The sequence below is a fragment of the Oreochromis niloticus genome, linkage group LG1 (assembly GCF_001858045.2).
Source record: "Oreochromis niloticus isolate F11D_XX linkage group LG1, O_niloticus_UMD_NMBU, whole genome shotgun sequence".
NCBI classification, from domain to species: domain Eukaryota; kingdom Metazoa; phylum Chordata; class Actinopteri; order Cichliformes; family Cichlidae; genus Oreochromis; species Oreochromis niloticus.
The window spans coordinates 10,734,487-10,747,591 of record NC_031965.2 but is presented as its reverse complement, the minus strand read 5'-3'; the positions used below and the strand labels follow the sequence as shown (position 1 = coordinate 10,747,591).

General features: G+C 40.3%; 1 protein-coding gene across 5 annotated transcripts; it reads right to left on the bottom strand.

Annotated features, from left to right (window-relative positions):
* Positions 1 to 323: 323 nt before the first annotated feature.
* Positions 324 to 10,914, bottom strand: rbpms2a (RNA binding protein, mRNA processing factor 2a). 5 transcript variants are annotated; one of them, XM_013274750.3, is made up of 9 exons: positions 10,786 to 10,914; positions 10,379 to 10,625; positions 8,046 to 8,123; positions 6,659 to 6,697; positions 6,379 to 6,441; positions 5,284 to 5,434; positions 4,332 to 4,495; positions 2,466 to 2,538; positions 324 to 1,398 (listed from the first exon to the last, which is right to left on the bottom strand). In XM_013274750.3, exons 2-8 carry the CDS (start codon positions 10,430 to 10,432, stop codon positions 2,473 to 2,475), a joined length of 615 nt encoding a protein of 204 aa, XP_013130204.1. In that variant the 5' UTR covers positions 10,433 to 10,625; positions 10,786 to 10,914; the 3' UTR covers positions 324 to 1,398; positions 2,466 to 2,472. The 5 variants fall into 5 exon arrangements, with proteins under 5 accessions (XP_013130204.1, XP_013130202.1, XP_005455760.1 ...); XM_013274748.3 differs by having other exon boundaries at positions 10,379 to 10,883; XM_005455703.4 differs by having other exon boundaries at positions 4,347 to 4,495; positions 10,379 to 10,881.
* Positions 10,915 to 13,105: the final 2,191 nt, after the last annotated feature.

The following is a 13,105-nucleotide window of genomic DNA, read 5'->3' as shown; positions in this document are numbered from 1 at the left end:
TAGCACAATATGGTCAAATATAAATAGTTACCACCAGCACCACTTCAATTAGGCAGCTGGTCATATTGAGAATAGTTGCTTAAGAGTCCCTGGAGGATCCATCACGGTAGGTTGAGCAGAGCATTTTAGCAGTTAATGAGGGCAGAGTGTGGAGGTCAGCTCCACATATGACGCAAAAAGACAATGCAGTGGTGCATTACAAATGAAAAGTTGGTATGAATTATTGATGCCAACATCTGATGTTTCTTTGAGTTAGCATAGCGTTGGAGCGTTTAACTTTGGCGACCGACTTGACACAGTGAGAAATGACAGATGTCCAGATATATGCATTCACTTTTTATTCATAAGATGGGATTATCATTTTTTACATCTTATGCACAGCAGATACAAAGACAAACAGGTTCTAAACCACAAACTAAATTCCTCCATCAGTCTAATCCTGCTTCCCATTTCAAAATGCCCCCGCCCCCCCAAAAAGCAACCCTTTGTTTGTAGTCCAGTTTCACATTCTGACAGATCATTTTACAGCAATCTCATTTTAGCAGAATGGCACAAGCCACGTTCAGAATACTTCCGTGTTTTGACAGATACCCACTTCCCCTTTAAACAAATTGCACTTTTTCTTCTTTAAAACTACTTCAACAGGATTATAGGCTCAAAAACACCAAAAACACAAGAGACGACTAAACATCCAACTTATACAGGTTCATTATTTAGTTGCACAAAAATGCATAAATATACATTATGCAAAAAGTACAAAAATATTTGTACTTTCCTTTGCTCAAATAATGACAAACATTGATATGATCATAAGGACTGGGATTGTCAGAACATAGGGATGCATTCACAAGGTCCATGCAAGATAAGCCATTTACACAACAGCCTAGCTTTCACAGAGGTAAGACCAAGGTTCTACAGATAAACAAAACATTTCGCTGTCTAGGCCAAGGAAAAGCGGCAACACATACACTAAGAAAATTAGGATACACAGAACTCTGCGTTCTAAATTCATGCCAAAAAGACTTTAACATGCAATGACTTATAACGCTTCTAAACCTCCCAGGAGCAGCGGTAACCCAGGGAAGGACTAGCTTAACAACAGTTACTTCAATGCATCAATTTTCCTCAGCAATTATGAGCCATGGAGTTTGAAAATGTTTTGCATGAGGTTTTTTTTTTTGAAGTGCTAAGATGGTACCACAATAGTTGCCAAGGATAAGCTCAGATTGTCGACAGCAAACTGGTCTTAACTCAGGCTCCCCCCAGAGACAACTGGAAGGAGATATAAATACTGTTTGCTTATAGTAATGCACATTTGTCCATTAAATAAACTGATTAAATTAATGCAGAGCTTGGCAAACCTCACTTCAGCTGGACAAAGGTGTGGTTTCCAGAGGCCTGAAGAAAAAAAAAAAAAAGGGGAGGAAAAAGACAAGACTATTACTTTTAATGCCAGGTAGCTTCCCAGTTTAAAAAAACAAAACAATCTAAGACAGTGTGAGTGCTCAGACTTCCCTTTTCCATCTGTGGTGCTCAGCCCCAAAACAACTGGTTCATATTTAAGTCAAACATCTTAACAGGAGATTTAAAAAAAAAAAAAAAATTGGGGGGGAGAAAAAAAAAAAAAAAAGAAAAAAAAAGAAGAAAAAGATCCAGTTACCCAAACTGCTAGACACACAGCTAGTATATCCTGTATACTCAGAGGCAACTGGTGCATTTGCTGGGGACATTTCAGCTGTGGACTAATGGACATTTGATGCATTAGTAAACATTTACAGCAGAATGCAGACCGACCCCAAATGGAGTGGGAAACAAACCCTACAGTATCCGTTCATGTTGAAGTGTCAGCCAAGAGTCAGTTTTTTTTCCCCCCAACAATTGAGGCCTATAATAGAAAAACTACATCACTGGTCTAAAAGTTGAATGTGATGATAATCACCTATTCTGCAACAACGGATCATACCCCTCTGCTGGAAACACCCATTCATGCACCAAATATGTTAATCCTCAGCTCAAACACCTGCAAAGCATCTTAAAACAGATGAAAACTGCTTCAAGTGGGCAAAGAAATTCATTTAAATACACAAAACTATATATAAGAAAAAAACAACAGTTGTTTTAGGAAGCCATTTTACATTATAAAAAGATCAAATTTGAAGCATTTTAATAAAAATGTACATCTTTAATGAGAACAAATAATTTGGGGCTGAGTTACAGAAAGGCTGGGGAAGTCCTGGCTACATTAACGTCTTGCTGGATTTTGGCAATAGAAATCAGAATATTGCCAGCCTTTAACAGCTAGTCAGATATTCAGGCATATGTATTTGTGTTTTTTATTGTGCTCTGTTCACTTATAAATTATGTTGTGTCATTATGCAGGTTTCAGTATGTATGACATCAGGCTAGCAGCAGTAAGTGGGACGGGTGGCAATTCTAAAAATACTGTTTGACCAAAGGTTACTCACTAAATATCTAACAAAACTGCCGGGACTTCCATCCAGGCTGGGAAGTCTCAGAGGGAGTAGGGTACCAGCGCATCTAAAGAAACACAAACACAGTCATGTACACCAGACCAAAACCAGGCTTCGGTGCTTCAATCTACAATTCTGCAGATTAACAATTAATACTCTGAAATGTTACTTTTAAAGGCAGGTTTAGGAGGACCGAGTGTCCCTTTAAGCCCTAGTCACTGAAGCCATGAGAATGTGGGTCACGTAGCTGCTCATTCAGGACAAGTCCTGGAGTAATTAACAGGCATGGAAATGTGGAGAGGTGAACTTCTCCGTATGTTAAACATTTCCACAGGGTAGGAGCTGGTATGTCTGTACCTTTCCTTACCTGTGACTAAACCCTAAGGCAAAATGAGGCCTCCTGCTTCTACAAACTGTTATAGGCCACAACTGCACAGCCAGAATGCTCAACATAGTCCTGCAGTTATCAACACTTGTTTGGAGACATGTGGAGAATTTTTTGGCCGTGTCGCTGATAACACGCACAAAAAAAGCCAGGCAGTGGGAAGAGCATTAGGATCAGGGCATTTTAGGGATCTTTCATCAGAATGCAATTAAAAGATTTTCCCTCCTTTATGTTCCCACCCACTCAGCTTATGTTCCAGCAGGAACATAGACAGTAAGTTGGCACCTCCAGAAAAGGCCATAAGGTCCGACAATTTCTCCAAGCAAATGCCTTACATTCCTGAGCCCTCTGTGTGTGACAAGATGGCCAAAGTAATAGCTGCCTACTTTACAGTCTAGCACTCCCCTGCACTCCTATTGCAGGACTGCATTAGCTGACAATGAACTTTAAATGACCCAACACAAGAAATATTTTCCATTGCTATTGTTACTAAAAGCCCTGCCTACTCCCTGGTAGTTGGCTGCACTATTGCTCTAGCAAATAGACTGCAATTAGCTTACAGTGTAAACACTACCCATTTCTGTACAGATTCCTCATCCTCCATTCATCAGAAATAAAGTTGAGATTGAAAACCAGATTCCCCCCCCCCAAAAAAAACCCCTACAACACCAGACTCCAGCTACAGTCTACTGTAAATGCAAAACTTGCATCAAACACACACATTAGGCTCAAACATGGATGCATTTATTACAGCATTATTCCATGCTGAAAACCAAATCGAAGGTTCTCATTAGTATGTGCATCTTTAATCCCCCAGCAAATACAGAATGCAGAGAAATATATACGTCACGTCCACAAAAATGTGTCTCATGTGACCAAAAACTGATAAGATTTAAAGCGAGTACTGTATTTAAAGTTTGCACTCAAAATGCACAAATCTCCACTGATGCATAACCATAGATGAGAACCTAAACCTTCGACAATTTAAAAATTGCCCTGTGGGGGATTATCAAATATGATCCTGATCCCAGAATTTCCAATTTTAATACAACATCTTTTTATTATTTAAACAAAAAAAGAAAAAAAGAAAGAAAAAAAGGTCTTGGCTCACCGTTTGACAGGACTACAACGTTGCACCAACAACCTCAACTCAGACTCGATACAGTCATCCATTTAAGTGACACATGCCGATGCTGTAACTGCATTACCTCAGAGGACCACTAGGTTTGTTTCTAGAAACTGAAACTCTGCTTTCAGCAGCACAGTTCTGGATCCTGAATCTTAAGGTCTTAAGTTTTAGGATCACATTTAATTTTACAGATTAAATGGACAAACTGAAATTAACACTTGTGCAAGAATCAGGAATTTTATGTTATGATAATCAGTATTGTATCAGTGTGGGCATTAACTTTGACTGCTAACAGAAATCACAGATGGGGATGTTTAAAAAGAAAAAAGGAAAGAAAGAAACACACCGGTTGGTCCCTCACCTGGGCGTGGAGGGCTGCGGCTGCAGCGGCGGCCGCAGGGTAAGTGAAGGCTGCGTGAGGGAGGCCTGGAGTCAGCTCAGTGGTATACAGAGGGTAAGGAGTCCACGCATCCGGTGATGCTGGGATCAGTGCTGCCCCAGTCAGATCATCTGAGGAAGCATAGGGTGGAAGGAAACATAGCTGACTGACCTACCTCTAATGGCTTTCATCATGGCTTTATAATAATATTAAAAAAACCCAATCGACCCAATCGTGTCATTTTTCAACAGTCATTGTTCTTGAAGTAATAAAGTTTTACCTTTTAAAAAAAACTAAATCAAACATTTTCTATGTGAATCAGACAAACTACAATTTGATTGCAAATTAGCTCACTTTTGAACTCCAGCAGTGGGTCAATTTGCAAAACTAATAGGAGCTCTAGAATAAAAGATCAGCATAAGATCCAGTCTGGATGCTGCAAGTGCAACAATGCAGTGTTACAGTGTAAAATGCTTAATCAGTTCACAAAACATTATCTTTTTTTTTTTTTAAGCCCTGTTGCTTCCCCTTCTTGCCCTTTATGAAGAAAAAAAAAAAAATCAGTGGGGAAAATATGATCTGTGAGGATCTAAAAAACTGTTGTCAAAACCTAAATCACTGAGGTGTTCAGGCAAAGAGCGCAGAGACGACTGCTGACTAAAACCTGAGGGTGGAATTTCCCAGCTGGACAGAAGCAAAGCCGCTGTCAAAAGACTTGAGATGACACATGCATGCAGAGGTGAGTTAGTCCTTCATTTGTTAGAAGTTTAACCTACAGGCATTTGCCTTAAAAAAATAAATAAAAATCCCACAATATCCAAAGTTTGTTTAAAGAAAAGGGCAACAAGGACAGCTATGTACTGGCATTGTCAGGGTGAGAGTGGATGAGAGCCTAGAGTGGTGCAGCGGTAAGACTTACATGGGTCCCGTGCAATGAAGTGTGCTCCTAGAGCAGGGTGGATATTTGTGGGGTTCGGTGTGGCCATCAGCTTACTCTTTGCCATCTTCGTGTTGGCTTTAGCAAACTCTAAGCGCAGGGTCTGGGGACTTTCAGGGTCAAAACGGATTCCCTGGGGGGAGAGACGGAGGGAGGGAGGGACACAGTATCGTAAGGGAGGTGGGCTCAGTTGGAGGGGCTGTAGCTCAGTCTCACATGGCCCACTTTCCTTAAGCAGAGCTTAAATAGTCAGAATGTATCCTTCAAGCTTCCCTTGAACCAACTACTGTCACTGGGATGCTAACACACCTGCTCCAATGTCACTAAACTAAAACTAGTCACACAAAAAGATGTCAAAATAAGGGCAGATTGAAGGACACTTCCGAAATATTTCAAACACGCTTGCATCTCTTTCTCCTCATGACAAAAACGGAGAGCGCAGGCGACCGTAGGTGATCAGTCACGTGAGCTCAGAGGAGACGGGGATGAAGAGGGCCAATAGTGAGACGCTGAGTGTTTAAGTTTGTGGTTTAACCCTGCTTGTGTTCTTGTGCCCTAAGCGTTGTGCCCACATGCAGGTGAGTAGTATTTTGGTGTATGTGTGTGTTTGTGTGTGTGACTGCTGATGTGTCTAAGAGGTGATGCTCATAAGGAAGGCTAGGCTATGAGAGAGAAGTGTTAGATACTGCCAATGTGGGCTACTGAGTGACAAAAATAAGAGTTACACTACAGAAGATGTGTCCATATAAACACTACACATGTGGCTATAGAACAAGTATTACAGTAAAAGCAGTGATATGCAAAATGAGGAAAGCTACACAGGACTAAGAAGGATGTGTATCAAGGTCAAAGTAAACTACCGTAAGGCTACGGGATTCTGGCCTCTTTCCAAAAATGGCCCTGCCATTGAATTGTAAAAGACAAAATGGGTTGGCTTTGAGAAATTTTTAAGAAAGGGTCCAAAAGACTGTCAAGTCCCAATCACGCTCTTAGGTTAAAGCAAAGGTTAGAACAAATCTAATTACATTTGTTTTATTAAATAGAGGGAAAAGACTGTAAAAACAAGCCGTTGCTTACATTTAGTGCATTTTTTGCAGCTTCAGCTCCAGACCGACTGTCAAAGGTTACAAACCCGACAGGCTGGAAGAGAAAGAAGGGAGGAAACACGCACTGTGACAACACGTGCCGACAAAGCTACAACTTGACACACACATGAGCACCATCATTTTCTTCAAATATCACACTCATTGTTTTGCCGTCACAATATAATGATCCTGATGAAGTAGGAATTTCGAGTGCCAACACAGCCTGCAAGTGTATTTAATATGGCATTAAAGCAATGATGAAGGCATCTCACCTGTTTTGATGTTAACTTAATCAGTGACCCTTCATAACCCTGCGGGGAAGAAAGATAGCCAATTATCCACCCTGGAGTCACATGCAGGAAGTCAAGCATGAACGTCTCACTATATGAAGAGAAGTCTGCCTTTGTGCACCTTCACTTTGAGCTCAGCAGATCATCCCACACTCTGTGACCGTTTCATTTACATTTGTCACAATCAAATTACATGCACATTTCCAACAGGTGAAGCCTTCTGCAGTTTGACTACATGTAGAATACTGAGTCAGATTTGTCTTAGCTAAACAAAGGAAAATGAGGACTGTAATAGGCCAAGCATGTGCTATCAGATATGCAAGATTCTCTTTTGCATTAGTTTAAGAACAGCTTGGGCATGCCTTCCAAATAAAGCCAGTTTTAGAAGGTAAAATAAAATAACAAAAACAGCACAAGGTTTAGGAATTTACTCCTGTTTTAACTAAGAAACGAAGGGGAATTTTGCCTGACTAAACTATTGATAAATGGGATCTTTCCTAAACCTGATTTACAGCTATGGAAAATTAAACAACTTTTAGTGGCTATGATAAATCCTTAGCACCAGTCCAAACCAGACTCAGTTTCAGTAATTCAGAGCATGAAAAGAGGCAAAATAGGTGAAGTTATAGCACTTCTCTTTAGAAGCTCCAGTATAAGGACAAAGTCTTTAAATGTAGTCCTGAATGTAAAAACTGAGATCAGATTAACCCTATCAGCACACAATGAGCAGTGTTTGCCTACTGTAGAAGTAAAAAGGGCAAAAACAAAGCAGTGTTACAAGTACAATCAGTGGTTTCACAATGCACAAATGTTGGAGGAAATAAAAAAAATTTCCCTACACAGTGGGCGAGCTGGGTCATGGAGAGGATTGGTTGGCCAATTGCGAGAGCTACTCATTTACACATTCCACAAGCCCATCCATGTGCGAGGGATACCACTTCCAATTTGGTTAGTTAGGACAAGGGTGGGAGGGGTGTTTATGGAACTTGAGTCCCGTCAGGAAAAAAACAGCAATGGGTGAACAATAATGTGGCCTCATTTCCATATATGCAAATATCTGGACTCCCATTAAGTGCAGAAAGGAATTGGGTGGGCTTAGTTACACTAAAAAAAGAAGCACTGTATGGTCTGGCTGTTCATAGGCACTTGAAGAGATTCTTCACTTTTACATGCAGGTAATCTTTATAGAAAGTGTCCACGGGTCTCTTCCAGAGCCTGCCACGCAGGAGCTACCCTTGATTTTTAAGTAGAGTGACAAATCCACATCCAATCAGCTGATATTACCCAAATGCACCAGTGCAGTTTCACGACATGCAACACAAATTCCATCACATGTACCTAAAGCTGCATTAGAAACGATAGAACTTACTTTAAAAGGTCTGAAGAGAAGGTAAAGTTCCCGTGGCTTGATATCGACTGGTAGGCCACTGACAAACAGTGTTCGTACCTGCAGACAACAAAAAAAAAGAAAGAAAGAGGGGATCACATTAATCACATTATCAAATTTTCTGTGTTTTAGACCACTTATCACTCAAAAGATTAAAAAAAAAAATCTTGATAATTACCAAATACCAAAAGAAAGCTCAGACCGTGGAAATTTGAACTGACCTTTAAAACAATTATGGGTCAGCTGTTCCAGTAGCAAGAGCTTCCCAGACCTTTCCTAAATTACTTCAGTGGCTAAAACGCTGAAATATTGCAGTGCAAAGTTGTACTACAAGAAAAAAAACATTTCAGCAGATGTTACTTTAGTCTACAACAAAAGGCCTCGCTATTCTTCCCGACACCATTACTTTTAAATGTCACAAAGACCTACAATTATCCACTGATGAGTACGAAAGTCATTTTTGTACTGCATTTTTTCCCCTTTTATGTTAGTCTTAACCATGCTGTGACCTCTGAAAATTAACAAGTGAACCCTTGGCTGGGTCTCGAACCTCAAGTCAGGAATCGCCAGAAACCCAAACAGAGCTCTGCTTTATTTAAGGGATTACAAAATGATGAATCAGGAATAATGAGTCATCGATGAGCGAAAAACTGGGAGTACAGCGTTGTTTCAGCCGTACATTTCTCCAACATGTTACACAGAAAACGGTGAACGTGAAGATGTAGAGGATCTTAAAGGCCATGTTCCCCCCCAAAAAGAAGCCTTGAACCTGCCTTGATCAGATATTGAAAACTAGTGCTGTGTATAGTCCAGTGTGGGCAGGAAAATGAACAGGGCGGTGTGAGGACCCATTAGTTCCCAGCCGGTGGGAAGGCCCACAGTACAATGGGGCTGCCAGAGGAACAGCACTGGACAACAGTGCACAGCGTGACACCATTTCCTTCCTCTGACCCGCGGCCCCAACCCTGTCGGCCCTCCGGCATTTTTCAGGTGCCGCACAGCAGCAATTCTCAGCTCTTTACAAGTCAGCATATACAGCGACTGAAAGCTGGCCCAGCTGGACACAACTCAGTGGAGATGTTTTAATTTATCCTCCAGCTTCTCACCAACAGTGCCTCCAAGATGGCAAGCATATAGACCTGGAGCTGCGAGGAAGCCTGTGCACCCTGTGTGGCTTCTGTAAAATTCACAATAATCAGTTTTACACAGATTGATTTCCACAAACAAGCAGAACTGTTAATGACTGACAATGAAGCTTTTTCAGGATTCAACAGATAACAAAAAAAAAAGAAAAAAGAAAAAAAAGAATTATTAGGAGGGGGAAAAAATTCCTAAATGTATTCTTTGCTCTAAATTATGAAGAAAAAAGCTAAAGGAAAATGGGCTGCAAAAAAAGAAAAAGAAGAAAAAAAGTCAAGTGGCTACTCAAGGCTTTGTTGTAAGACAATGGGAACAAAGGAGGAGGAACAAAAGGCCTGGTGCTCCCCTCCGTGTCCCGCTATAAGGAGTCATTAAAGAGGAAATATAGCTGGCCACACAGAAACAAGAGTGGCTGCTGAAAATAATTTAAATTAAGAAAAAAAAATTAAAAAGGAGGGCTTTGAAAATAAATATCACACTGCAACATTTTGTTTTAGGTTGCAGTTTTATGGTGACAAAAAATGACAATGGCAAATTTTTGTAAGGGGGGGTGCAAAAAAGAAAAACGCTACACTATTCACTATGAATATGAATTATTTTACTGGCATAAATACAAATAAATGAAATGATAAAAAGTTTGTTTTTTTTTTCTTTGAAAAACAACAAAAAACATCTACAGGATATTTCCAAGACAAATTTCTTTTCCAAACCTAATTTTTAGAGAAATTGTTAGATTTGACATGCTTATTTCTAACACCTCGCATGTCTCACAAATTCACAGAATCTCAAAGGAAACGAAGAGAAAAAAACAAAACAGACGGGGTCATTTTTAACCGAGTCTAATGAGTCTTTGCACGCTGCTGCTAACAATCTGCAAACACAGGTAATATTAACGTGAAAACGAGGATTAGTGAAAGTTGAAGATCACAGCAGCGTTCAAGTAACCATTTGGAAAATATTAACGTGTGTGTAACTTTGTGAGGCTCCTCAGGTGGCGCAGCAATGCCCCTTTAATTTTGGTTCATCTTAAAGCGCTTCGGGACCGACTGGAAGAACGTAAAAGATAATTTGGGAGAAGTCTGAATGTACGGCCGGAAACAAAGTTTTCATTAAACGTGAACGTGACCGGGTCACAGCCCCGCGCGGAGCAGAAATACAACTTTGGCTAAACTCACCTCCTCCTCGATGGAAACATTGTTATTCGGCTCTGCGTCAGCTTTCAGACTCATGTTGACGGTCGCGTCGGCTGCTGCTGCTGCACAGAGTATCAAGTTTTTCCTCGTCGAGTGATATTTCCCCCAAGTGCGTCTGAAGCTGCAGTGAAAGTCCTGGTGGCGTTTGAACTTGAGCAGAGAAGATGTGCCGAGGTGAGTCTGTGCGGACGAGGACGGCGAGGTATCCGAGGATAGTTTAACAGCAGCACTGCGAGACAGAATCATTCATAAAAGGGAGGAGGAAAAGGAAAAAAGAAACACAGACACGCGCTAAACTAAAGGTGAGAAGGTGGATTTGTGCTCCGTGTGTGAGGGTGAGAGATGGGGGGAAGAAGTGCGCGTAAAAAACTGAAAGCCTCCGCGCTCACATCAATGCCCTCAGCTGTGGGACTGTGCGGAGGAAGAACAAGTAAACTTTTTCCTCATTGGAGCGCGTCTTTCTCTCTCCCTCCTCCTGAGCTCCCCCCTCCACTCCGTCTCTCCTCCTCCTCCTGGTTTTCAATTAGGTCATCAATTATGTTGGAGTCTGCTGTGAGCCGTAATCAGGCTGCAGATCCGCCTCAGCTGTTGCAGGAAGACCCGGCCCCTGCGCCGCTACATCACCGTTTCTATGGGACCCCCGCGCAGCCAATGGTAACGACCGCAAACCCGTTAACTTTATCGAAAATTAAACTACTGTTGGTGTTGGTGTTGCTGGCATTAGCTGTATGCTAAACTAATATGTTTGTTCTTTTTTCCTCTTTGGCCTGCAACTTCTACGATCTTCCCCAAAAAGAAAAGAAAAAAAATCTTTTCAGCAAATATTAAGCGCCGATTTTTACTGTAATGTTGAATTTGTAGTTATATATTTACTTAACATGTGTTTCACGATTAAGCGAAATTCTGGTCTTTGCATAATTGACGTTATACATGTATTATTCTGCTGCACACTAATTTTGCAGATTATTGCGCTTTTGCTCTTTTATTCACCAGTTTTTTGGAGAAGAGTAAAATACAGAACACATGAAGACTACACACTGGATTATATTTATTACAATTTCACTTTATAAAACACTTTACTGTATAATAAAGTGTTTTATGAAGTGAAATTGTAATAAATATAGTCCAGTGTGTACCGATGGCAGAGGCCATTTCAGATTTACAGTGAAGTATATCTTTAGGTATGCCCTTTTTTATCTCTTGCTGACACTTTTGCTGAAGGATGAAGGTAAATGTGGTATTTATGCTTTTCCCATTAAGAAAACATCTGAATACCAATTCCAGCACTGACTGCTGATTTTAGGAATATGACAGAATGAGGACATACGGTGAGATCTAACTCCTCTAATTTCTACTATATCAGAGTAAAATGAAAAAACTGAACTGATTTATGGTTTACCTTAACCTTTAATAGCTGCTACACAAATACTCAGAAATGTAGAACATAAAATTTCCTCTTAAAATATATCACAAGATGCAAGCATGATGCTGAACATCCTAAAATATTTTAAAATGTGCTAAAAAAAGAAAAAGAAAAAAGAGAGATGTAATTTGGCTGATTTTGTGTGAATTTAGTTAATAAACTGCAAAATAAATGAGAGAACAGGGCCTTTTTAAAATTTGATATAAATGTGCATCATAGAAATGTTGTAACCTCTACTAATCTAAACAGAATCACGTAACGATGAAGAAATAATAACTGTGTGTTAATTGTTTGGGCTCAGGTTGATGTAAGAAGGGCGTGGGTGGAGGGACGGCTTGTGTTGTGTATCGAGGCTCAGCACTGGACGCGAGCCCAGCCTACAGCGTGTTTCCTCACAACAAGTCAGCTCTCAGAGGCCAACTGGTTTCCTGACTTTGTATAGGAATACAATCAAGCCCACGGGGCGAGGAGCAGGGGGGTGGGCCGACGTATTCTCACTGTTCTTCTTTAGTGATTTGAACTAAAAATAGTGAAGCTGCTTTTCAGTGTGTTTCTGCACACACTTAACCCAAGTGCTTAATGCATGTACACACATATCGGAGACAAAGAAGAGTCCAGTCGCTCAATGAGAGGTGAGACATTTAAACACAAGCGAGCAGGTATTAGTGCAAACCCTTAAACAACGAAAAACAATCTGTTTATCTCACTGTGATCGGCGTGCGACTGTATTTCAATGGAGGCCTAATTTTATAGCTTGCAGATTCAGTCTGACCCTTTATCCTGCACTGTACATCAGCAGCAAAGTGATTTTCTGATCAAGACACTGGGAATCGTTTCTTGTTTCTCTTCTCCTGAAATATACACATTTGCTTCTTTTTCTTTGTTTTGCATGACTTTAAATTGTTGGTTAAATATCTTTGTGTTTTTCAAAAAAAAATTGAAGACAATTTCAAATTTTGCATATCAGCTGAATATGAGAAAATAATAATTTGTTGCTGCCCTCCATAAATTTGTGCACAAATAGGCAAACTTTAGTGCTTATAAAAACCGAGAAACTCTGAATAAAGCAGCCTATGACTGTTATTATCTTAGTGGTTCTGACCAGGATTATAAGCTGTTCTATAAACTGAGATAAAGATAAGTCGGGTTTTAAGGTTCTGTTCTTAGTAAGTATATGTATCCTTTAAGATACAACTCATGAGCTGCTTCACATCAATTAAAACCAGCAAGACAAAAAACTCACCATCAGAAGTAAAATGACACCAGGATAAATGTAAAAAATGGAA

Excerpts from the sequence above, each read along its gene's own strand:
- rbpms2a (XM_013274748.3), bottom strand. The coding sequence starts at position 10,642 with ATGATTCTGTCTCGCAGTGCTGCTGTTAAACTATCCTCGGATACCTCG. Across the intron at positions 6,698-8,045 it reads TTCTCTTCAGACCTTTTAAA|GGTTATGAAGGGTCACTGAT; the intron begins GTAAGTTCTATC and ends TCTTCCCCGCAG. Across the intron at positions 5,435-6,378 it reads CTGCAAAAAATGCACTAAAT|GGAATCCGTTTTGACCCTGA; the intron begins GTAAGCAACGGC and ends CTCTCCCCCCAG.